The following is a 26,781-nucleotide window of genomic DNA, read 5'->3' as shown; positions in this document are numbered from 1 at the left end:
CTTTATCCATTTTAACAAGACCGTGAAAAATTGACAACTTCCGCTTGCAATTTCCTAATTTTACCTCTAAGGGGCGATAATGGACTTGGAAGCATAATATTTGGCTAACTAGGACTAACAAATCTGTAAAAAAAAAGTCTCAGTTGTGACATCTTCTGGTTAGACCTGGTATGACAAAATTAAAGTCTTCACCCTTTTGCTTTTATACACAGTCAAGGGATTATTAAAATACAATTTTTTTTATTGAAATGAAATTTAACATCTGGAAAAATAGCAACTTAAATAAAGACAATACATTGTTATTACTACAAGAGAGAACATAATATGTAACTGCAGTATCTGTTTATGTTTTCATACATATAGGTTTTTCGTAAAATGTGTATTCAATATTTTTTTTTTCTATAAAAAATAAACTCTAGTTATTTACACATTCTTCCAGAACAGAAGTAAAGCTTCTACACTGGTAGATAAAAACCACTGTATAGATAATTGTCAGGTTAATAGAATGTTTGTTAGCCAAAGTTAATCGTTCCATTCAGACTCCTGCGGCTCTGACTGATAGTTCGAGTGCCATGTGATGCTGTCTGTATATCCATTTGTGGCAGCTGAGGGCCTGTATGTCTCTGACACTGTCAGCGGTGGCGAAAATCCATCACACTGTATGCTGCTGTCCATGTCTGTGTACTTTTCAACTGAGGAAAAAGAAAATAGAAAATGATCAATCAGTGATTGGCTAAACATCTCAGTAATCTGTGTCCTTTTTGAACTAATAATATTTTTTACTTTTTAATAATATGAATAACGTCCACATGTATTCAGAAGTAATGTCAGCTGACAATTCAACATTGCCATCATTTACATTTTAAAATATATTCAAATAGAAAAGTTATTTTAAATTCTAACACATTTGACTGTTTGCTGTATTTTAAATCAAATGATCTTAGCATCAGAGGTGGGTAGTAATGAGTTACATTTACTTCGTTACATTTACTTGAGTAATTTTTTCGGGTAACTAATACTTTTCGGAGTATATTTAAAGATGGGTAATTTATACTCTCACTTGAGTAAATTTTTGGGGAAAATCTGTACTTTTACTTCGTTACTGTGGGCGACGCTCCTCTCGTTACTTTATCTTAATGCAATAAATGTTATAAATGCTTCAGTTTATTCCAAACGCGCCATTTACTTTTCTCTGGGCAATGAGCGATGCCCATTCGCGAATGATTCATTCTTTTGAGTCAATTCTGTTCAAAGGCTTGATCAAACCAATTGGCAAACGAGTGAATTGGTTCATGAATCAGTTTGAATGATTCGTTCAGTTCCCTGCCGCGCGCGCTGAGCGTCTGAAGCGTTCACTCGGAGTTGTAACGTTTAAGAACATCAGCAGCGTTGAAAACGTGGCTGGAACTGCATTGAATTGAAAGCAAATCTGCAAAGGCTATTATTTGCTAGCGATGGAGATCCTTATTAGATGAACACCGCATGTGCTGTCTACTGTTTAACAGGTAATAACTTGGGCTACATTCGATTACAGTACACGATACCACTGTGACATTAGTTTGTTGTACGTGTGTGGCTTATAACAGAGGGGAGTCAAGTTGAATGCAGCTTCCAAAAGACAAAAAATAGCCGATTAAGATTTTATTAATTTTAATACAATCACACCGGTGCGAGTAGTGTTGTCAAAAGACCCGGTACTTCGGTACCAAGTCGGTACTAAAAAAAAATGTATGTGACGGTACCAGGTTTCTTTAAGTACCGGTAGTACCGAGGTCCCGTTCAAACCCGCTTCAGCGCTATGATTTCCGCGCTATGTGTTCTGCGCGTCTCTGTGTGAATTAATGAATGGCAGAGACGTGCGGGTTTGTTTACTACATAGACCGAAGCACATGACGCTTGCATTAATTTCAGCATCTGAGCTTCAGAGTTCTCTCTCCATCAAGCGATCTGGGGTGCGTTCTCCGATAACGTTGTCTCTTAGCGCGCTACGAATACTCAAAAGGTACACCTTAACTACAGGTATACCTTTGCTACGTGTGTTCTCCGAACTATACCTTAGGATGTAGCTTAAGGTAAACCTTCTTAAGTTCGACCTTAGCAGTTGCTGTCCATGGTGGAGGCGCTGAATAGGTTGATATCGACGCCTCGATGATCGATTGTGCGCTCTTTCCTTCACAGCGGTATAGGTAAAGTATTGAGAAAACAATGTTCTTTATAAAGAAGCGTTTTAGAAATAGTAGAAACTGCATTTATCGGGGCTTATTGAAATACGTACATGCAGAAATAAATATGAGTATGTGTTTATAATTTAGCAAGTGTACAATCCCAAACCCTCACGGCCATAAGTGTGTTAATGTTCTCCACAACGTATGCTGATTATCCACCAGCCGTATCACATTATTGGCGTAAATCGCTCATTTATGTAATTGGATGATTTCCTCAATAAAAGCGCAAACATGAGAGACATACCGACATTCACTATGTCGGGGAAAAAAGTCCGCAAAAAGAGATCGCCCAGCCACACTGAGGTCTTACTCAGCCCATATCCATCCCCAACAACCTCCAGAAAACTCCCCACAGCATAAAAACGAAGAGCCGCCAGCAGCTGAATTTCGGGGCTGAGGGGGTAGCTCCGTCGAGTTTGTCTTGACAAATCTGGGCCAACAAGATGCAAGAGCTGCAGAATTTGCTCCCGTGGCAGGCAAATTTTTTTTACAATGGTCTCTTCTGACATGGTAGTCAGTGGACTAAAATGTTCTCTTATAAAGTAGTTGACATACACTAACTGGCTCCGCGGACGCCGCCGTCTTTGATTTAAAACAAGTACTCGCTGTCTCGCTGCCATAGCTATTAAGTTTGTGTAAACTCATCTTTCTTTATATAGACTCCTAAGCCTTTTCTGTCAAATGGTTCGCCAGCTGATGTGCCTTAGGATAGTAATTAAAAAAGCTAACAACCATTAGTGTATGGAAACTTTATTAATGAAAACACTTCCATACACTGGGTGTAGGCTATAACAACTTAAGTATTTTATGTGTATAATTTTAAAGTAAAGTAAAAATGTAATTTTAATTCTAAATCAGATTTTATATTAAAAGTTCATATAAAATTTTCTATGTGTAATTAAACTGCGATGTAAAAAATCTTTTTGCGTAGTGGTGGCCACTAGCGGTATGAACCGTAAGCAGCGATAAGGTATAGCTAAGAGCGCTCCAGACCAACCTTACGAACGCATGACTTACAGAAGGTATACTTAACTAAGAAGGTTTCGGAAACCACGTATTAACGATAAGGTACTTCTTAAGGTACAACTTAAGAACGACGTAGCGTTAAGGTAGTTTCGGAGAACGCACCCCTGAACTTTTCAGTTCATCTCAATGGACGCACAGGCACAGCGCACCTGTATTTGATGCTCTTTAAACTCTGTGTGAAGACACACGACTCACCGTCGCTTTACTGATAGCGCTGTTTCTCACACATGCAAAGAGAGAGAGAGAGAGCGAGAGTCTTACCATGCTGAATCGACACGCTATATGTAAACTATTCTTTGTTGTCTTCTCCAGTCAAAATAATGGAGTTCATATAGAATTATTCATATTTATTTTCGAACAAGCAGAAGACATACCGGTTTCTCCGGTAGTGGGCGGAGCTAATGCGCAAATGGCAATTTCATTGGCTGGCGCTGATTTCAGCAAATCATTTTGACCGAACGCAGACAACGTGATTAATATTCATGAACCCAGCAGCTCATCAATTCATAGTGCATTGTATATACATTGGTATGATAGTAGAATTAGTAGTAGTATTGTCTTTTAATAATAATTAATATGATCTATTACTATTTTTTTACAGAAACCCTCAATGACCAAAAATATCTTAAGCATCACCACCAGTCTTAAGTTCAGTTAAAATGACAAATATGCATTCATTAGGCCTAAAAGTTAATTTTTACATCAAGGCATTGTGCTAGAAATATTACTATTATTTAGTAAAATGTATGTGATACTGCTACTACTGTTGAAAAAAATTATAATACTTTATTTTTTAAAGAAATAAATCACAATATTTCTTCCATGTTTTAATTTTAATAGCAAATCCCCTTTATTTACCAAAAATAAAATGTGTTTAAATTTCAAAAAAATAAAAGACAAATTAAATTTGGGTGAAACTGTTTTTCATAATTATATAACTTGTAGAAAAACTTTAAACACCGTTGTAAATAAGTATAAAGAATGGCATTGGTTTTATTTTTAGTGCTAAAAAGTTATTTTTATTTTTAATTAGCATATATTTGTGTTTTGCTTTGGTACCGAAAGTGGTACCGAGAACCGTGGATTTTCACTGGTATCGGTACCGAATACTGAAATTTTGGTACCGTGACAACACTAGGTGCGAGTACGTTCAGCAAGTCATATCATCAGCTGCTAAATTCAGATCTGTGATTGCTTGCTGGCGCTGAGCCAGAGATAGATGTGTTTTTACAGCACTGCGCATTATAACCAATCACACATGATTCTTTTGAGCTTATTAAAGCATTGGCCAATCAGAGGTGTTCCGATGAGTCATCGCTAAAATGCCTGTCTTCCTTAATCTCACTCACTGACTGAATACCTCTTTCTGGCGAATTCTCTCGTCAGAAACAACAAAGTGCAGATGTGTGTACGAATCTTTAATTAAGATATTGATTTCACAGTATTAACAGTTTCAGTGATTTTAATGGGAGTTTCTGAGAGTGATTGAAATCTAGACTGTCAGTGAAAATGATCTTTAATAATGTAAATGTTATTTGCTCTCTTTCTGAACAATGAAAGATTAGTAGCAATATTTATATCACATTAACTTTCAATGTTAAATTCACATTTAATATAAAGTCAGTCGTATTAAAAATATGTTATGGCATGACACCTATATCTGTTACTTAAGTAAACAGACAGGGTTTTATAATAAATTACATAAATTGGAGTAAAGGCTGATGAAATATATACATTTATACACGCGCACATACATTACATAGATTTTATCTATATATCTAAATAAAAATAGGCTCAGTATATATGACCCAAAGTAACTAGTAACTAACTACTTGAGTAGATTTTTTATCCGATACTCTTTTACTCTTACTCAAGTAACTATTCAAGACTACTTTTACTTTTACTTGAGTAAATATTTCTAGAAGTACTTTTACTTGAGTACAGTTTTTGGGTACTCTACCCACCTCTGCTTAGCATTTGTCGAAGTTAGGTGTAAACAGTTTCTTGTAAATGCATCTTTTGAGATTCAAACAGAAAAGCTGATAACTGTACAAACTGTAACTTCTACCTGTTGTCATGATATGACTATGGTTTTGCAACAGTATGCAATTTAGACCCCATGTTTGGCAGAGACATCAGAGACTTTATCGCCCACAGCAAAGTACGTGCAGGAGGAAAGTGTGGGAGGCCAAAACAGCTAAACCTATTTGGCTAACTGGCATGCAATGACAGACAAAATGTATGTGGTTTGTACCATTCGTCTGCGAGTTGATAGGAGGTCAAAGGAAACTTCGTAATGATTTACACAGTGACGCAAAGCCGTAGTCGAAGTTATCACAAAATACGGTGATGCTTATTTCGAAACTCTCCTGACTGTATTTAATGTGTACTGTGGGAATGTTTGGTGAGATTCTAGAATGCTGTGTAAAGTAATCTGAAAGATTTCCAGGTCACATCTTTAGAAATATTAGAGTTGCTTTCAGAAGCAACAGTGACTAAAGTGAATCAGCATTGAGCTGAATAACAGCTACTGTTTTAAGATGAGCTGAACTTGTTTCATAATTGGAAAGTGACATGACATACAGCTAATTATGGTGACCCATACTCAGAATTAGTGCTCTGCATTTAACCCATCCAAAGTGCACACACACAGTGAACACACACACAGAGCAGTGGGCAGCCATTTATGGTGCAGTGCCCAGGGAGCAGTTGGGGGTTCAGTGCCTTGCTCGAGGGCACCTCAGTCGTGGTATTGAGGGTGGAAAGAGCGTTGTACATTCACTCCCACCACCTACAATTCCTGCCAGTACAAGACTCGAACCCACAACCTTTTGTTTATGAGTCCAACTCTCTAACCATTAGGCCATGACTTCCCCACTGATGAACTTTACACACTTATTGAATTGAACTGAATCAAAACTGGACTGACTGGAGTTCAGAAATAGACCTGGCCTACATTCATACATTTATAATCATACATTTTACCTAAATGTGTGCATTGCTGATGTTCTGCATGCTTCTCCACATCACAGTCTGCAGGATATTTCAGGATGTCTGGAGGAAGCACTGGCGAGACGTGGCTTAAAGAAATTTCTGAGAACACAAAATGTCAGTTATGACTCATAATTAAAATTACATTTCCTGTATGTTTTATATTTTTGACTGTTCTTTAGATTTGAATTTACCATATACATTTGAAATATTTATTTGATTATTACTTAGTTCCTAATGTAGAAAATTCCACAAATGTTCATGTGAGAGAGAATGATGTCATTTACCGGTAGTCTGTATTTTACTTCTATTCTTAACAGACTCTGTTGTGCAGTTTGTACACCACACTGATACATGTCTGCGAGCTTATATGTAGAACTGAAAGGATGTGGTTTACCAGCAACAGTTTAATCTTAAGCATTTTCTGCAGTAAGCAGTAAGCTATTGACAAAGCCTACAGCATAGTGCTTTGTGTTCATCCTCACTGATGCTGGAAATCAGTGACAGCAGCAGATGTATTATCTCAAATATCAAAAGATTTCAGAGCAGTTTATCACTCAGTGACCTGCATTAGACATTGTATATGTTTTGGGTTTGGTTTCCCATCAGTCAAACGTGCATTACTGCTAAATGACCCTTTTAGGGTCAATAACAGTACAGTCAATCTAGAACTGCAATCTACAGATCGATATGAAGTCAGCTTGACTTAATTGACCACTGAGCAGAATTTATTCAGTCTTATATCAGTGTTTTTATATTTTATATATAAATATATATATGTTGATGATTCCCGGATTTATTTTAAATACTCTTACTTTCTAAATATGTGATGTCGAAACTGATTGTAAATGTAGAATACATATTAGGTGGGAAATGATTTATATATCATGATCTCTTCATGAAAATGCATGCGTACATATGCTTAGTGAGTGAGATGGGACCTAATATTTTACAGTACACTTACTGATATATTACACTTACTTACCTAATCTTTTTGACTGACGTTTGTTTCTCCAATAAATTATAAACAGGATCATAACTATAATCATGGCAGTAATCACAATCCCTGCCCACAGACTTGCAGGTAACAACCAAGAACAAGCTGAAATAAAGGAGAAATAGTGAGTTTACCCATTATCCAGGTCGGGTAGGAAGGGTTTTTTCCAACTCTTTTTACACGCACATTGATCATAGTGACATTTCCTATAAAATAAGAGTTTTTCCAGTATAGGTTTAGAGACTTACGTGCTTTAAATTGTCCACACACAACATCTGATTGGCTGGTCCCAGGAACCTTCACATGTCGACCCAAATCATCACAACTGTAAAATGACAAACGAGGCTAATTATTTCAGAAGGGAAACTGTGTCACGTTTTATTTCTATCGGGCTAAGGAAAATTCAATGGAAACTATTATGTATATAAATAATATTAGTTTTTGTATGTGTGTGCTTTGTGTTTTAAATGTAGAAAAAAGGAAAGAAATATGTATGAGTATGTCAGTGGGAGTTTGAGAAAGGAAGTGATACCCACCCACTTTCCTACACAGTGTATGTCTACACTTTTAGTGAATGGAAGCAAATTAATGCGGTCTTATTTCGTGTAGGAGGATGACATAGACACCTTTATGTAAAACCCATTATGGTTATACATAAAAGCTATGCCTTCCTACTCTGACTTTTGTTTAAATCAGATGGTGGCAGTTAAGAAAGGGCATTATAGAGAGAAATTATACAGAGAAAAAGTTAAGCAGAAGATGAAACATCTTTGGTTGTGTAACTTGGAAATAAATAATATGAGTCAGAAGCATGTGATAGTTTAGCAAGAGAAGATTTAAATTTAAAGGACTTTTTAGTCATATGTACACTGTGTGGGGGGATTCTGTGAATTTGTGAGAAGTTAGTCTGTCACTCAGTTGTGAAATTGCTACAGTATACTGTAAACGTACGACACTGACCCTCACCTTGTATAATTTTTGCAGCTGGAAACGTAATCATCCACATTCCTGTAGGTTCCCTCTGGACAGGGAACGCACACAGTGTTTTTCTCGAACGTGTCTACAAAACAGCTTCAGTTATTCAGCAGTCCTTCTGCCACATATTCCACTCTAAACAGTCTATGGAAGTAGTTCAGATCATTGCAAATCGTCTAACATATCCATGCTTCAGTGCAAACTCAACTGATTATTTTTTGACTTTTGTCGATTTTGTGGCAAAGTGTAGTCTTATGTACACATGGTTCATGACAAGATTGAGTTAAGTTAGGTTCATTTCTCTTGCACATTGTCTTTGAACCAGCTTATGACTACATATTAAAAGATATGTAGATGGATTAAAGAAAGTGTGTGACTAAAATGACTACAGCTATCAAAAGTACCTTTAGTTAGGTGCTTGGTGGAATGAACAGTCATCTTAGTACTTATGTAGCAACTGTCAGGTTTTAAAAATGCTAAGTAATTTCAAAAGTCACGTTTGAGGTATAGCTCTGTAATATTTATGTACTAAATGTGAGAGTCTTTGCGAGTAACGCGTAGCTTGTATTTTACTCATGAATCAAAAACCACCATTCTAAAATCAGTTGGAAATTCCAATGGGTCCCATGACAAATTAGCCTTCCGATCGGCCTACAAATTGACCTCCTAATTATATATATATTCAGTGTTTGGAAGCATAAATAAAAAGCAAAAATATAAAAGCATAAAAAATTAAGCATATAAAAAACCCAAATAAAACAGTTATTATAATGAATGAAATGAAATAAAACAGTTATCGAACAAGCATGTGTCCTATTCTGTGTCCTAAACTCCTGAAACACTGTTGTCAATGCAAGAGCAGTCAATACAATTTGAGAAAGAAATCAATTAAATCTGTATGTGTGTGTGTGTGTGTGAGAGAGAAAATATTCAGACGTAAATCTCTTTGTAATCATTAACAATTTCCTAAGTAACTGTAATAGAATTACTCTTTTTTTTCAGTAACTAACAGATTACAGTTGCATTTATTTAGAAATTAAATTGAATAACGCTGTTACATGCTACTCCCCAACACTGATTATATGATATATTTATTTATAATAATTAGATTTTCACAGTATAACTGAGACTTAAATAAGAAGATATATCTTTATATTTCAATTGAAAATATTTCAAGGATTGTCATATTTGGAGGTACACTAAGGCGTCAAATATTTTGAAAGCAAAATGTTGAGTATGCCAAGGTTGATTACTTACGATGAAGGGCAACTCCTTGCCCTGGAGGACAGGTGGAGACCGGACTGCAGTTATCGCAGTGGGATTCACTTTTGTGTGTACAGTAGTATCCCAGCTTACACCTGCACTCTGTGTTTTTGTCTTCCTCACACTCCTTTACCATCTCCATGTTGCTGGCTGTCACACACACCCAAACATTACTTGTTGAAATAGACAAGTGGAATTATTAGTAATAAAAACCAGAGTGAGTGAATGTGTAATTACTGCTGGAGCACTCCCTGCAGGCTATACACTGGGTCAGACTGTTTTCCTCATCAAGAAATGTACGCCGTGGGCAGGTGTAACATACTGTTTGCGATGTGGAATTGCAGCTGGCAAACACATAGTTTCCTGAGAAAGAAAGAGAGCTCAGTTTTTGCACAAGACTCCACAAGCACACAAAAATGTAGTATTTATTGTAGACATTGCCAGAAGTATTGGGACACCCCCTTCTAATGAACAGGTTTGACTACTTTACTAATTTTCAAGAGTACTTACTGTTGCTTTAAATTAGAAGCACACAATTCCCTAGAATATCATTATATGCTTAATACGATTTTCACTCATGGAAATTATGAAAATATATATACATGCATACACACACACACACACACACACACACACACACACGCACGCACACACACCATGGTTCTAATAAGGATTTGAAGAAAAATGTAAAAAAGTAATATTGTATGCTAATTTGTTAAGTGTAACAAAATTACCACAGAATAAAAGGCAAAACTGAATGTAAATTAACTTCAAATCCTGTCGCTGTAAAACACTGCAGACAAAAAATGTGTTTGTTTGACCATAAATTGGGATTCAGTGCAGTTGAAAACAATGGCTTTCCTTGGCAAAAGCACAATGAAGCATTATTCAATGTTTTCTTTTAGAAGAAAGAATGTCATACCTCTTTGGAACAAAATGAGGGGGAGTAAGCGATGACAGAATATTATATATATATATAATCCGCTAAAGCATGTCTATAGCCAGAAAGTGGTCAAATGCCTTTTGGTTTCATTTCAATTCTATACAGTTTTAAAATTTATGACATAAGCTTATTGAATACATACATATTAGTCCACCTTGTATGTCATTATTTCAAATTGATACAGAATGTCCTGTGTTATGTTTGTGCGTAAATTCCAGGAACCTGCAAAAACAATTGTTATCGCACAGTGCAGGATTTCCGGATTCTCTAGTAGGCTGATATCACGTTGATAAAAACAATGTGATGACTAAAAATGATAACCTGTGCCTTAAAGTCAATTGATTGGCAAGATGTTTCTCTAAATTTGCACAAAAAACAGACAAATTGAATGTAAATGAACTTCAAATCATGTCGCTGTAAAAACAGCAGTAATATAAAGCATAGGACCAATCTTGATCATTTATTCTCACACAAAAGTTTGTGAACTGCTTTCATAAAGCTGCTCAAAGTATTTTGACGAGCAATAAGTGAAACAATACATTATAAGAACTGAAATAGATTCTAATATTTAAAACAGCTAACATTCATGTTATATATGCTATAGAAATGTTCCAAAGACAAACGCATAACTTTTTAAATCAGCTGTTTTACAGTATTGATACATTATAGAAATCCCACCTTTTGGACATTTTTTGCATTTCACATCTCCCATCTTGGCTACGTTCAGTGTTTTCTCGATTCGGTCCTTTCAGTGTGAACAGTTTTGTTCGGTCATATGAAGTCTGTTGACTTGTACAGCCCTTTACACCAATTATGGAAGTGATGTCTTGATCGGTTCACGTAAGTTACCAAGGAATTGATGATTATTCAGTCATGCTGACCCAAACTATTGCATCAGTTGTCTTCTTCCTATTCTTTTGGTCTGTCTGTCACGCTTGCTTGCTTTGTCTTTTTTGTGGAATGTCTCAGTTCATCTGCTGCAGTTAGGGGAATAATTTTTTTTCCCTTTCTGTTTTTTTTATTTTTTTTACGTCACCCACTCTTAACCCCCTCTGTTACTCTGCGCTGGAAAGCCCCGCTACCTATATCCGTCCTCTGCACTTGAGCTTGCAGTCTCTTGCCTTCCTTCCTGTTCATGCAGCAATAAACCCCTGAGCCACACAGAGACTATGTCAACATGAGACCTCTGTTTATTGAGAAGTTATGAGATGTGATTAGAGTTATTAGATTATTAGTGTGATTAGATCAACATGTACAGGTGAGGAAGTCTATTGTGTTAGCAAAAGCTACTGCCATGAAGTGTTTTATGCTTAAACTTTTAGTTTGGTTAATAAGATTTCTGATTCTGAATAATATTAGGCTATAACACTTAATTCTTTCTGAATTGGGGCAGGAATGTTTTAGCAAAATGTGTCTGCAAATATCTGTTGCTGCTCTGACTCACACAGTGTGTGACCTATATATCAGAAAAAAAGTGAGGTCTGACTTCAAAAGAAAAAACCTTGACTAAATCCTAAATAAAAAAAAAATACATTAAAAAAATCTTTCTGTTTGCCTCTTCAAGAAGAATCACTTTATGTATATCCCAATTGTTAGTCGCTTTGGATAAAAGCTTCTGCAAAATGACAAAATGTAAATGCAAAACCCGCAGCTTTGTGGAAGACACTGCAATACCATCACGGTGAGAATGTGTGTGTTTGTTCCTACTCTTTTCCTCATTTGGTCAGAACTGTTAACAGTGCAGTTTCATATCTTTACTGTAATTTCTGATATGAGTGCTGTGGAACACAGAACCCTCTGCCTTTCAATATGTAATATTTTATTCTATAGTTTATGAAAAAAAAGTATTTCTTCTAAAATAGCATCTAGGCAATATTTAAATCAATGGTTGTCAAAACAATAAAATAATTATGATATAGCTCATGATTTTCAACGAGTCTTTATAAAGAAGATTAAAGTTGTGATAATGTCAAATTCAAGGATTTAATTTTATTTTAGCGCATTTGTGAACAATTGTACTTCCTTAGTTTTGTGTTAAATAAAGCTTTCTGTTTTACTTCCTTTTTCTGGTAACTTACTGTATAGCTTACTTAGCTAATTTGTAGGCAAACTAACTGAGTGGTAATATAGCATAATTTGTGGAATTTATTGGAAATGTTCATGTAATGTAATTGGTAAATTGGCATTAGAGAAAATATTAAATGTAATGTGCATGCACATCTACATATTTTCTAAAACTACACAACAGTAATCACAATAGAACTAAACAGCTCTATTACCAATGTATTGTTCAAACTGCTGTAAATGACTCATCAGAATACAATGCAACATCTTATAATGACATTGTTTTACCTTTTTTGTGTGGTTATTACGGTAAATTGTTGTTGGAAAACATCCAAAAATACAGTACAGATAACCTCGTCTTCCTCCATGCCCTCATCTCTCTTCTTATCCTCTAAACCTGCTCGTTCTCTCCCTTTCCCATTTTTTCTTCCTCTTTCACGTCTCCACCCCTCACTTTCTTCGCCTTTTCATTTCAGACTTCAGGCAGCGTACTGACTCTCTGTCCGGTCAAAGTGCATTCATGGGTTTCAACATTGTACTGCAGCCAATGTGTTTCTGGTTCATATGCATTAGTTGTCAGTTAACTGAAATAGTTTGAATGCGTAAAGATGTTGACTTTTATTTGTGAACTCAAATTACAATGAAAAGTCTATCATACTTTTCTGGGCCACTGTACATAATAGTTTTATCATGAAAGGCATATTATTGAATATATTAATGAAGGCATAATTAATGTTAATATGATCTATATCTCCACTACAGTCTGTCTGGAGCAGTCACTACATGTTCCCCCTCCAGTTCACGTCAGTTCAAGGGGAACGCCCACTGACAGATGTTGGGAAACACTCAGTTTAAGTATGTTGACTGTTTTTTAAGGGAAAAGAGGGCTGGACATGATGATGCAAACAGAGCATTAAAGTGAAAGTGTAGAAGGAGAGAGCGGGCTGTGTTTTAACACTTCTAATCATGATCGTTTTTTGGTATGTACGCATTTCTCTACCATAGTATTATTCCTCTAACAAAATATTGCATGGATTAAAAGTCTATCTATCTATCTATCTATCTATCTATCTATCTATCTATCTATCTATCTATCTATCTATCTATCTATCTATCTATCTATCTATCTATCTATCTATCTATCTATCTATCTATCTATCTATCTATCTATCTATCACTCACTGCATGCTTCCTTTTCTTTGTATATCCCTGTCTTTTTTACTTTACTAATTTCTTCTTACTATTTTCTTGCTTGTTTTCTGTTATGATTTTCCTGACTTTTTCCTTCCTGTCCAGTGTTATTGTCCTTCTCTTTCCCGTGTGTGGGTCAGTGTCATTGGCTGGATGGGTGCAGTCACCTGGACATCCACGAGGGTATGACCCCCATTCCAACCTGACTTGGAAAAAGTGTGCTCCAACTGGACACAAAATGACACTCACTCTCATACATTTGGACCTAGAGGAGAGCTTTGAGTGTGAGGACGACGCCTTGAAGGTGTGTGTACAAAATGCTAATTGTGCCTTTGTGCACTTAAGTTCAGTTTTATGTTAAAGGAATAGCTTACCCAAAAATTAAAAGGCCATCCAAAATGTAGATGAGTTTGTTTCTTCATGGGAGCAGATGTGGAGAAATTTAGCATTACACCACTGATCAAATTTAGCATTAAAAACATTGCAATGATCCACAAATAATCAACAAGAATCCACCCCCATCGATTAACATCTTGTGAAGCAAAAAGTGACATGATTGTGTGAAACAATTCTATCATTAAGGTGTTTTAATCCATGAAGTAATTTATGATATTGCTTCACCTAGTGAAAATATCCATCCAAGATAAAACATCTTTATGGATTTGTTTATTAGAATAACACAGCTTTTCGCTTCACAAGATGGAAGTTGTGCTGATTACTTGTGGACTATTGTAATGTTTTTAGCAGCTGTTTGGATTTTTGACGTGACGGCACCCATTCACTGCATTGGAGAATAAGTGATGTAATGCTTCCAATGATGAGCAAGTGATGTAATGCAACATTTCTCCAAATCTGTTCTGATGAAGAAACTAACTCGCATATACAGTATCTTGTATGGCCTGAGGGTGAACTATTCCTTTCAGAGGAGTGTTTGTGTGAAAATATCTACTACAGTGTACATTTTACATAGATTATTTAGATTTGTGTATTTGTAAGTGACAACTATTTTTCTCCAGTTATTTGCAGATGAGATGCTTCTTTTCACTCTCTGTGGACGTAAGTCCATGAAGGAGCTGCAGGCGTCTGTCAACCCTTTCCTCCACTCTTCCCCTGGCGGTTGTCTTTCTGTTTCATTTCTTGCCGACTACTCCAACACTGAGAGACACACTGGATTTCAAGGCTTTTACACCATACAGGGTGAGAAACATGATGAGTAATACAGTGACTACAGGCCGAAAGCACTTGTGATTATTTGTGTGTCACCGAGAGTGTTATCAGTTATTGCTGATCTGATTTTTAACCTCAAACCTGTCTGACTTTTAGATGTTAATGAGTGTATAGACCCTGAAAATGAGTGTACCCAACTCTGCAATAACTACATCGGAGGTTATCGCTGTTTCTGCAGACCAGGTTACATCCTTGACTCTGATAAGCACACCTGCCAAGGTAATGAAAGAGATTTTGAGACATGTATTTTGGTTGTCATATTGATTTAGTGTAATTAATTATGTAAGGAATATAGCCCATGCAGCCAGTCATTATTAAGAATAAAAATTCAATATTGTTTTTATTATTATGCATTTTACATAGCTACTTAGCAAGCAAATGAATACATGGACATGAAATACTGTGTTCATTTGAAATAAAGTAATTTCACAATTTGTATATGTTTCCACTAAGAAAAATATTAAAATGTGTTAACAATCAGCATAGCAACAAAACTAAAGGGCCATTCACACCATAGATTATAACTATGCATTTTTAATGATCATTGTAATTCTAATAGAATAGGGAACTCCACAGAGAAACTACATTGTTGGAATCGCTTTCAGAATGAACTTTTCTAAGTGATGAATAATTAAAACTGAAAATTGAAAATTTTTCTAATTGAAAGCCAAACTGAATCCAAGAGCATGAGCATTTAATATGGCAGATGACATGATTGCAGCATGCGCTTATAATTATAATGTGATTGTTCATTCTATATGCAGTATGCATCAAGGTTTTGTTTTCTCTCTTTGTGTCAGTTAGCTGCAGTGAAGATCGCACAGGCTCGCAAGAAGGTGTGTTGACGTCACCTGAGTGGCCTGGGCCGTACCCAGAAAACTCAGTGTGTTCTTACTCTCTGGCCGTAGAAGAAGGTCTGCAGTTTGAGCTGATGTTCATGGGGGTGTTTGATGTGGAGAAGAAAGAGAATGGAGAATGCATCGACTCATTAACTGTATGCAACAAGCTTAGTCAAATATCTGAACCAGTCTTGTTTTTCTCTTCGTATTTCTCCTCATTGACCTCCTCTCTTTTTCCATATCAATTCCTCCAAGATAAAACCTCTCTCTGGTGACGCTGAGACATTTTGTGGAAGGGATGTCCCTTCGTCCCTGCTCACAAGGTCTCAACGTGTTGAGATTATCTTCAAGTCAGACCATAAAGGAGCAAACCGAGGGTTCAGCCTCTATTATAAAACAAGAGGTGTGCCTGTTGCCCCCCATCTTTAAAACTAAACAACAATATACTGCATGTTCAGGTTTGGTGGGAACACATGATCTGGGAATCAAACTCATTTGAAGGGTCACTAATCTGAATATTGATTGTTGATTGAAAAGTGCTCAGAATTGTTCCCTAACATGTTGTGTTGTTGTTTATTTGCTTTCTGACAGGGATGAAATGCACTGGACCTGTGACACCACAATCTAGTCTCTACCCGCAGAATTCTGAATATCCCACGGGCTACAAAGTTACAGTGAAATGTGACAAAGGACATGTATTGAAATCAGTATGTATTTCAGGCTGATTGATTTTACCTTGTTGGAAAAAAGGAAATGTATCACGGTTTCCACAAAAATATTGTTCAGCACAACTGTTTTCAACATTGATAATAATCAGAAATGTTTCTTGAGCAGTAAATCAGTATATTATTCTGATTTCTGAAGATCTCAGGCTGAAGGGCCACAGATTTAAGTTATGGATTTGCTGAGAACATTTTAGAAAATGTATTTTTAAATATCAATTAAAATTGACAATATAAAATGTATTAGCAAAGTAGTATATTTATATAAGTATATATTAGTAATCAGTTTTATTAGTATAAATTGTATAGTATAAAATATAATTTAATTAAACGGATAAAAATGAATAGAATAGTATTATATTATGAAATTATTTTAAATAATTAAACATATCATTTAAAATTTGGATAGTATTCTGAGTTTTAGCTGCTATCAGTCAGCATTATATACCAGCATGTACTGTTGTTTATGAATCAAACCTTTTTTTAATCATTGAAACTCAGATTTAGCATGAAATGTTCCATAGAACGAATCAGCTGAGGTTGAGTATAAGGCCACATGCCAGAAGAATGGACAGTGGATTCCTGTTATTCCCTGTGAACGTGAGAAAATGTCTTTTTTTAATGCCTTCTTGTCTTGATTTGTGAACGTTGTTGTGTTTTTAAGATATACATGGGAAGAAATAATTCATTTTTAATGTATTAAATGGGCTGTTTTCACTGCTGTTTTCCCTATATACAGTAGATGACATGACGTGATGTTACAAGCTCACAAAACTTAGCACAAACTTGTGGCATACAATTTGAAGCTTGGTGGGCATACCAGTAGTACAATGCCCAGAAAATGCAGGAGGCTGAAACATTTTCATGTGTCATAAAAAAAAAAACACACACACTTCTTATTTTCTTCTTTAGCTGTGGATTGTGGCATTCCAGAGCTTCCTGAATTAATGGAGCTATCAGATAAAGATCCTCCAACAACATATCTGAACCGGATCAGTCTTAAGTGTGCAAATGAATATTATCAACTGGATAAAAATGGTGAGATGTGTATGGTTTATGTGAACTATGCTGACATGGTTGCACTTTATTTTACAGTACGTGTACTAACATGTACTTAAAGTGTACTTACAGTGTATTTATCTAAGAAAGTTCTGGTAATACAAGGTAACTACATGGAGTAGGGTTGGGTTTAGGGGTAGGTTCATGGTTAGTACCTAGTTATTACATAGCTATTGTAATTACTACAATAAGTACATAGTATGTACATGAGGAACAGGACTGTAAAATAAAGTGCTACCGACATTATTCTTAACAAAGTACTATTTAGTTACACATTTTTCACTATCTTTCATCAGATCATTTCACCTGTAATGTTGAGGGTAACTGGGTGTCTGAGAGTGGTCAAAAATTGACTGAAGATTTGCCTAAATGTGAACCAGGTACTTCCTCATTCTCAATACACATATAAATCCAGATATACATTATTTTTCATATCTCTTTTTCATATATTTCATATTGCTCTCTCTCTTTTAGTGTGTGGAAAGAATATAGATGCATCTTTTGGTGGCAGAGTTTTTGGTGGGAAGCCAGCCAGTCTGGGACAAATTCCCTGGCAGCTACTCCACAAGTCAAATCCCAGAGGTGGTGCATCTCTGATCAGCGATTATTGGGCTATTACAGCAGCTCACGTAGTGGATAAAATTGGAACAACTACCATGAACTGGTTAGGTGGAATAGTTCATGGTCAGGACACAAAATCAGTCAATATAGAGACAGCAAAAATAATCATTCATCCAAAATATAAAAGAGTAAGTCTGGGTGAAAAACAAACAAACTATGATCATGACATTGCACTCATCAAAATGTCTAAAAGGGTGCCTTTAGGTCCATACATCAGGCCAGTGTGTCTGCCAAACAAAACAGATGAACTTGCAGCAGAATTCACAATCTCAGGTTTTGGCAGATTTGAAAAAGGAATGAGTAGAGATCTGCTTCATGCACCTGTCCAGATATATCCAGTTAATGAATGTAATTCATTGGGTTTGCCTGTCACCAAAAACATGATCTGTGCTGGGGGAGACCAAGTAGACAGTTGTCAGGGTGACAGTGGAGGTCCTTTGTTTTCTCCTGTTCTGGGCTATGGGTCTCCAGACAAGCCCTATCGTCTTACAGGCATCGTATCTTGGGGTCCTCCTGGATGTGGAAGCTTTAAGGGCTTCTATACTAAAGTTCAAAACTACCTGGATTGGATCAAGGAAACCATGGAAAATAACTAACATCAAATCACAAAAATACACCAGTTGTTAATTGTAAAACACACCAATAAAGTTACTGTCTGCTGTATCTGGTCAATGTATGTTCATCTGCTATTTCTATGAATAATTCACAGAATTTTTAAACTTTTATATTCGCCAATAAAACCATTTTCACAAGTAAAGATTCTCAGCCTCTTATTTCCTATTCCTATTTTAGAAAAAAATGTTCTGGCAAGGCCCATTTTGTCCAATGTTAATACCATTACACTAATTTCATAGGTAAGTAAAGTGTTCATAGGCTGCCCAGCCTGCCATATCGCTCTCTCTTTTTTTTCATGTTTTTCATGCCTTGCAGTGGTGCCAGATAGGTGGTATTAGCATTCCTCTTCAGCCAAATCAAACAAACCTGACTTTTTTTGTGACTTTTAAAGGTTTTCAAACTCTGTTGCATCTAATCTCAAATAGATTTAAAGGTACTTAAAATGATTAAGTACCTCAAAACTGGTTCTCATTACACCTTCTTTGTATCTCACAAGAATGGAAACATCTGATAATCTGTAAAGAAAAGATCCATGAAAATGATCTCTGTAGACTTTAACCCTTACTGTTTGAGTAAACAGGTTGAAAACTCATGGTTTACGGGAAAAGTAGTCACATCTCTCTCTCTCTTTCTTCAGCCATAGCCAAATCAAACAAGTTTACCTTTTTTGATGACTTTTAGACTCTAGAGTTCTCTCATATGTGATTGTTAACGAATCTTTATCGCAAGAAAACCTTATGACTGCATCCACAGTTTAATGAAACGGCTACTGACATCTGCATGTTTGTTATGGACAGAACACATCTAATAATCTGGTAAGTTGTTTTTAGATATTATCTTCATATTTTCATAAATGACCAAATAGATTTGAAATTGTGTGATTACTTTAATAACAGTCATTGTTGGATGTCAATGCTTTGTAACAATCTCATAACGTTCATTTAGTAAATGAACTAAATTATTCCAGCAACATGATTGACTTTGATCTTTTTCTGTTTTCTACTGAAACACTGATTCAGCCTGCTGTGGGCATGTGTGAATGTGTGCGAGTGTGAGCCAGTCATGTTTGGGGAGGTGTCTTCTCCACAGTACCCTCAACCCTATCCAGCTAATCTCCAGAAACAATGGGACCTGGAGGTGCCACAAGGCTATCAGCTCCAGCTGACATTCAATCACCTGGACATTGAGTCCTCTCCAGACTGTTACTACGATTCTGTCACTGTTAGTGATGCTTCATCTTAGAACTTGTTTTATGTGGATGTCTTCATACACAATGCTTGAGTGATGTGACATCATTTGAGTTGCACAATCCATACCTCGTACTGTTGTACTGTATATTGTGTTTTGTTGGGGAATAATGGCAATAAAGTCATACCTCATGCACTACATATAAATTAGGTTTGAAATGTCATTGTGACTACTATTATTTGGCTTTATAAGAAATTTATTTAGTAAGGCCTATGTATTTTGTAATACATGAGCACATGTGATTTTATTTTATATTATTTTTATTTATTTTTTTATGTGTAGGTTGTGTCTGATAAGAAGGTTCTGGGGAAGTTTTGTGGCCGAAATTCCACAGACAGGTTTCACCCAGGTGACAAGCCCATTTTGGCTCCTGGTAACCGTCTGCAGCTGGCTTTTCAAACGGATGACTCAAATCACGAGTCACACTTAGGATTCACTACATTCTTCCAGGCTGTTGGTGAGTCATGTTTGAAGCATATTAAAAAACAAAACAGTGTTGTAGCATGTTTAGTTCTCCTAATATTCTTTAAGGACGTAAAACAGATCTCTTTTCACACAGTGGTGTTCCAAGGGTGTAGTGTATCACCTGTTTGTGTATTAAAAGTGGGGATTTGATTGTAGCTGTTTTTCCATAATTTTTTGGGACACAGAGAGGAAAAATACACACAACAGAAATGCTAAGGCACGCATTTAAGATCTCTGTTTTTAATCTTATAAGGAGATATGTACAAAACTTAATAAACTGCATTCCCAAACATCAAAAATTTGAGGCGCTATTAATTTATTATGTAGGAATAAAGAACCACAGTGGCTTTACCAATTGCAGCAACTTCTACTTTCATTGTATATATTTGGTGCCAATTTCACAGGAAGCAACCATTTTCTTCTTTTGGACAGATGAATGTGCTTTATTCACAATAGTTGGTTCAATCTTCCAATGTTCTGTAAGTTAAATTCAATAAGTGACTGTCTTTATAAGCGAGTCATTGAATCATTCGCTTAACCATTTTATTTAAAAACACTGATTCTACTATGGTGTGTTGCTCTGTGACACAGAATCAATTATTTGTTGGCTTTGTTCAGAACTATTTTCATTGACGCTACAAAACTAGACACACTAACTGGTTCTAATTCTTGTTAATTTAACTGTTGTATAAAAGCAATATGCTAAATTTTGTAACAACAGTACTGTTGATTGTGCCGTATGATGTTATTTAATTAAGCATAATTAAATAATTAAGTGCTGTAATATTACTTTATTTAATGCTCCTATACCTGTTCCCTTAGACATAGATGAGTGTTCATCTTCCAATGTGGAAAATGGTCCACAATGTTCACAGATATGCCTCAACACCCTCGGCTCCTACCTGTGTGCCTGTTACCATGGTTACACATTACGGCCTGACCAACGCACCTGCGTCTGTGAGTGTGTTCATTAATAAAAACCCCGGTGCTGTGAACTTTATATTTCCAGCACAGTTTATGTTGATTATAAAAAAAAGCAATATAAAATTAAATTAAATAAGCTAATTCAAAATATCAATATCATATCATAGTTTAAAACAGGTGAAAATAATGATAACCTGTAGCAAGTTGTGTGTGTTTCCTCCCTGTGTTAGTGGAGTGTGGAGGTGGGGTGCGCAGTGAATTAGAGGGGACCATCTCGAGTCCTGGTTTCCCAGACATGTCCCCGCTTAATCTGGACTGCATCTACACCATCTCTGTGCAGCCAGGCTTTCTGATTACTCTCAACTTCAGCCAGAACTTCCACATAGAGCAGGTCTACAGTCAAGGAGAGTCCTGCCTCTTCCATTGGCTGCAAGTATGCTTTGCTATAAATGTCTATCTATAGTGCCCTCCACTAAAATTGGCACCCCTGGTAAATATGATTAAAAGCAGCTGTGAAAATACATCTGAATTGTTTATTCTTTTGCTCTTTAATAATAAAAAAATCACAAAACTCTAAACCTTTCATTGAAGTAAAACAATTGAAAGCGGGGGAAGCTCACATTATGAAATAAATGTTTGTCTCTAGTTCACATTGGCCACAATTCTTGGCTTTCAATTACTGCAATGTCCTTTTCCCAAGTTAACAGTTCTGATATTTCTCCTTTAATGCCTGATGAGTTTGCAGAACACTTGACAAGAGATCAGAGACCATTCCTTCATCCAGATCACTCCAGACCTTTCAGAATACCAGCACCATGTTGGTTCTTCTTCTCTTCAGTTCACCTGACTCATTTTCTACAGGGTTCAGGTCAGAGGAATGGGACGGTCATGGGAGAGGCTTCATTTTGTGCTCAATGACTCCTTTTTGTGTTGATTTTGATGTTTGTTTTGGATCATTGTCCTTGTGGGAGATCCAGCCACGGGCCATTATAAGATTTCTAACATTGGCATTTGCCAATCTGAACAAGATGTCTAGGACGTCTGGCAGAAAAATAGGCCCACAACATGGGCATGGGGTGGTTTTTATGTGGAAAAAGAAGTCATATCTGGACAATTTCATGCTCCTAGTACCCCTGGTGTTCTAAAAATGTAAATATGAATGGGAATATACTTCAAAGAAATTTTACTCATACGAATTTCTAGGGGTGTCAATAATTGTGTCCAACATGCATTGGAAAAAAAACATTTATTTCATAATGTGAGTTTCCCCCCACTTTCAGTTGTTTCCCTGAACAACAACAACAACAACAACTACAACAACAACAAAAATATGTGAGCTGGCTTAATCTGGTCCACCAGCAGCCATGCTTCAAAACATACCTAACCAGCATATGCTGGATTTTTCAACAGGGATTACTTCAATTAAAGTTTAGAATTTTGTGAATTTTTAAAATTCTTTTTTAATGAAAGTTCAAAAAGATTTATTTTCACAGCCACCTTTACTCATATTTACCAAGGGTGCCAAATCTAGTGGAGGGCACTGTATCTTCAAATCTATTGATTTTTAAGTTTATTTTTGTGATGCTTTTCATTCTTTCTCAGGTGTCTGTCCAAGGAAAAGAACCCCAAAAGTACTGTGGAGGAAAAAGCCCCGGAGTCCTGAACATGGGCACTCACTTTGTCCAGATGGAGTATCACACCGACAGATACGGACAGAGCCAGGGGTGGAGCTTACATTACACAACACAGAGTGAGAAAGAAAAAAAATACATAACAATATATATATAAAATGGACAGTGTATACCAGAATAGTAATATTCTAAATCCTCAAATATCTGTAGTGCTAATCTTCATTAGTCCAATTTTCTTACTTCTTTTGTAAAGGGGTACAGTGTCCACATCCAGGCACCATCGACAATGGAACAGTCACTCCAAAATTTGCCCAGTACTTGTACAGAGACTACATTCATGTGCGCTGTAAGCCAGGATACAAGCTAATGATGGTGAGGTTTACAATAATGCTGATATTGTAAAGCAAGAATCATAATGGGCCATTCACACAGAAAGTGTTTTTGTGGTTCAACATGACACACAGGGCAGTGTGGGAATAAAATGGTCTAGAGACATATTAATTTTTAAGTTTAACTTTTTTAACTTGAACGCCACATTTTTTAAACAACGTTTCTTGTGCGAGATGCTGCAAAAAACACAATATGTGAGTGCAACACACATCTATCCAAAATAAATCCAAAAATGCATTTTGTGCAAATGGCCTAAGAGTGCATTATTGATTATACGCAGGGCTTCCTTTAGAGAATAGGGTGGAATTAATAAAGCATTTTCCTTTGCATTCTTTAAGGGAGAGAAAGAGATTTCAAGTTTTAAGTCCATATGTCATAGTAATGGACAATGGCACTTGCCACTGCCGGAGTGCAAGAGTGAGTAAATACATACACCTGATTTTGCATTTGGCTACATTTCATACATTCATCATTTCATTCCTATGTCATCCACATTACAGTTATTGACTGTGGAGCCCCAAAACTACTGCCGAATGGAGACTTTGAGCTTATCAGTGGAGAAAACAATGAATATCTTTCGGTCATAGAGTATCACTGCAATGAGCCATACTACAGATTTAAAGATACATCTAAAGGTTGGATACCACACAAAACCCACCTTTATTCTTTGTGATTGATGAATCATGATCTCATTTCCATGCTTTCTTTCTTTCAATTTTGTAGTAACATACAAGTGTGCAGTAGACCGAAAATGGACAGTCAACAACAATGAAGTTATTCCTCTTTGTTATCCTGGTAATAATTGACGCTAGTCAACAAACATTACTATTGATATTTATGTTTATTTTAATTTTCATATATGTTTTTTTTTTTTTCTTAGTGTGTGGAATGAATACAGAGGTCGCTTTTGGTGGCAGAGTCTTTGGTGGGAAGCCAGCCAGAACAGGACAGATTCCCTGGCAGCTCTTTCATAAGCAACTTCGCAGAGGTGGTGCATCTCTGATTAGTGATTACTGGGCTCTTACAGCTGCTCATGTGGTAGATGGACTTGAAAACAACAACATGACTTGGCTTGGAGGAATAATCGATAGTCAGGACAAAAACCCAGTCACTATGGAGGCTGAGAAGATTATAATTCACCCAAATTATCAGAGGGTTCCTGTGGGTGGTGATCAAAAAAACTTTAATAATGACATCGCACTGATCAAAATGTCTGCTAGAGTGCCACTCGGTCCAAACATCGGGCCAGTGTGTCTGCCAAACACAACAAATGGACCTGTAATGGAGGGCAAGATGGGTACAGTATCGGGCTTTGGAGGGTTTGAGAAGGGCTCAACAAGTGATATTTTACGTTATGGGTATATTCGGGAATATCCTTCTGAACAGTGTGTTTTCGATGATTATTTGGTCACTGATAACATGTTCTGTGCTGGAGATGAGGTTAAACGCGTTGACAGTTGTCAAGGTGACAGTGGGGGCCCTCTGTTCTTCCCCATGTTGGGCTATGGAACTAAAGAGCAGCCCTATGAGGTGAGGGGCATTGTGTCATGGGGTCCTGCAAGATGTGGCCATGTTTCTAAAGGTTACTACACTAAAGTGCAGAACTACCTGGGCTGGATTAAGGAAACAATGGCAAATAATTAACATCTGGTGTGCAGCATGAGAGATTACTAATTAATTTCAAGTGGTATCTAAGATCAGTTTCAATTATGTGCGTAATGGTAAAAAAGATTTAGATTAAAATAAGCCTATTTTGCCTGTCTTGTCCAATTTGTATAAATGTTTCAAAATTAAGCAAAGAGGATTATCTCATAACTTTATCCCCTCTGTAGGGTTAAAAAATAAATGACCTGAGCTCTCAAATGGTTATGTTACTGGCTATGCAATTATCAATCATCAAAGCAAGTAATTCCTATTTACTAAACATGTCAGATATACACTTTCTTATCCATATTATGTGTAAGAATAAAAAATCCTGCAGCCTAATAAATGACTGTAAAGTATACAATGTGCAAATGTTGTTCCCTGTGAGACATTAATAAATAAATGAACCTATTACTGACCATTTTTTTAAAATATATATGCAGCTCTGGGTGTGTGTTCACAGTGTGTATGTGTGTGTGCACTACTGTGTGTGTGCACTTGGATGGGTTAAATGCAGTTCACAAATTTTGAGTACACACATCACTTCAGTATACAGTACAGACCAAAAGTTTGGACACACCTTCTCATTCAAAGAGTTTTCTTTATTTTCATGACTATGAAAATTGTAGATTCACACTGAAGGCATCAAAACTATGAATTAACACATGTGGAATTATATACATAACAAAAAAGTGTGAAAAAACACACTTGTCAGTCTCTCTCAAAATATGTCATATTCTAGGTTCTTCAAAGTAGCCACTTTTTGCAACAATACTCAGGTAGGCTGTGGCATTTAAACAATACTCAGTTGGTACTAAGGGGCCCAAAGTGTGCCAAGAAAATATCCCCCATACCATTACACCACCACTACCAGCCTGAACTGTTGAGACAAGGCAGAATGGATCCACGGTTTCATGTTTTTTACACCAAATTCTGACCCTATACCATCTGAATGTCGCAGCAGAAATCGAAACTCATCAGACCAGACAACATTTTTCCCATCTTTTTTGTCCAATTTTGGTGAGCCTGTGCAAATTGTAGCCTCCGTTTCCTGTTCTTAGCTGACAGGAGCATAACCCAGTGTGGTCTTCTGCTGCTGTAGCCCATCTGTTTGAGGGCTCAACGTGCTGTGCATTCAGAGATGGTATTGTGCATACAGTACCTTGGTTGTAATAAGTGGTTATGTGAGTTACTGTTGCCTTTCTACCATCTTTCATCGTCTGCCCACTCTCCTCTGACCTCTGGTATCAACAAGGCATTTTCATCCCCAAAACTGCTGCTCACTGGATATTTTCTCTATTTCGGACCATTCTCTGTAAACCCTAGTGATGGTTGTGCGTGACCAGTATATGAGCAGTTTTTGATATACTCAGACCAGCTAATAAACCACTAATAACCACTAATAAAGTGGCAGATGATTGTATGTGTGTGTGTGTATATATATATAAATAAATAAATGTATATATATGCACGATATGATTTTTTAACCTTTGTAAAAATGGATTTATCTGTTTTTGAAAATGAACTCTTCGTATACAGATGGTAGGTATTTTATTTCCTATTTTTAGTGTGGTTAAACATTTCATACCTGTTAATCACGTGGTACCACATTTCCACAGATCAATCAGTACTGTGGTAAATCAACACCCCTCCCCATTGCGCTTTCTGTTTTTAGTGTGAAACAGAAAAGCTCTCAAAGCATTTTTGACACCATATTCAAT

General features: G+C 36.4%; 2 protein-coding genes and 1 long non-coding RNA gene across 3 annotated transcripts; 2 read left to right on the top strand and 1 right to left on the bottom strand.

The window, feature by feature from the left end:
* Positions 1-159: 159 nt before the first annotated feature.
* Positions 160-11,454, bottom strand: LOC132158593 (tumor necrosis factor receptor superfamily member 3-like). Its single transcript, XM_059568053.1, has 8 exons — positions 11,099-11,454; positions 9,715-9,840; positions 9,472-9,627; positions 8,206-8,299; positions 7,488-7,564; positions 7,228-7,344; positions 6,237-6,344; positions 160-692 (listed from the first exon to the last, which is right to left on the bottom strand). Exons 1-8 carry the CDS (start codon positions 11,130-11,132, stop codon positions 523-525), a joined length of 882 nt encoding a protein of 293 aa, XP_059424036.1. The 5' UTR covers positions 11,133-11,454; the 3' UTR covers positions 160-522.
* A 3-nt stretch (positions 11,455-11,457) lies between these two features.
* Positions 11,458-13,169, top strand: LOC132158594 (uncharacterized). The gene is made up of 4 exons (XR_009437701.1): positions 11,458-11,678; positions 11,814-11,894; positions 12,017-12,101; positions 12,961-13,169. It is a non-coding gene; the product is annotated as an uncharacterized LOC132158594 (long non-coding RNA).
* A 141-nt stretch (positions 13,170-13,310) lies between these two features.
* On the top strand, positions 13,311-25,471 carry LOC132157933 (uncharacterized). The gene is made up of 22 exons (XM_059567182.1): positions 13,311-13,464; positions 13,781-13,979; positions 14,692-14,872; positions 14,999-15,121; positions 15,703-15,896; positions 15,997-16,144; positions 16,333-16,448; positions 16,988-17,063; positions 17,376-17,501; positions 17,819-17,902; positions 17,997-18,736; positions 19,512-19,573; positions 19,778-19,979; positions 20,289-20,463; positions 21,294-21,428; positions 21,626-21,828; positions 22,998-23,145; positions 23,280-23,398; positions 23,755-23,833; positions 23,917-24,051; positions 24,140-24,211; positions 24,297-25,471. The coding sequence occupies exons 1-22, from the start codon at positions 13,451-13,453 to the stop codon at positions 25,058-25,060; spliced, it is 4,095 nt and encodes a 1,364-aa protein (XP_059423165.1). The 5' UTR covers positions 13,311-13,450; the 3' UTR covers positions 25,061-25,471.
* The last annotated feature ends 1,310 nt before the right edge of the window (positions 25,472-26,781 follow it).

Source organism: Carassius carassius, chromosome 15 (assembly GCF_963082965.1).
Source record: "Carassius carassius chromosome 15, fCarCar2.1, whole genome shotgun sequence".
Taxonomy (NCBI): domain Eukaryota; kingdom Metazoa; phylum Chordata; class Actinopteri; order Cypriniformes; family Cyprinidae; genus Carassius; species Carassius carassius.
The sequence above is the reverse complement of the archived record's forward strand: the minus strand, read 5'-3'. Positions and strand labels throughout refer to the sequence as shown.

Coding starts and splice junctions, on each gene's coding strand:
- LOC132158593 (XM_059568053.1), bottom strand. CDS start 11,132: ATGGGAGATGTGAAATGCAAAAAATGTCCAAAAG. Junction 9,841..11,098: donor ATGCAAAAAATGTCCAAAAG/GTGGGATTTCTA, acceptor TTTCTTTCTCAG/GAAACTATGTGTTTGCCAGC. Junction 8,300..9,471: donor GCAAGGAGTTGCCCTTCATC/GTAAGTAATCAA, acceptor GCTGTTTTGTAG/ACACGTTCGAGAAAAACACT.
- LOC132157933 (XM_059567182.1), top strand. Junction 17,064..17,375: donor TCCTGTTATTCCCTGTGAAC/GTGAGAAAATGT, acceptor TTTCTTCTTTAG/CTGTGGATTGTGGCATTCCA. Junction 24,212..24,296: donor TATTCCTCTTTGTTATCCTG/GTAATAATTGAC, acceptor TTTTTTTCTTAG/TGTGTGGAATGAATACAGAG.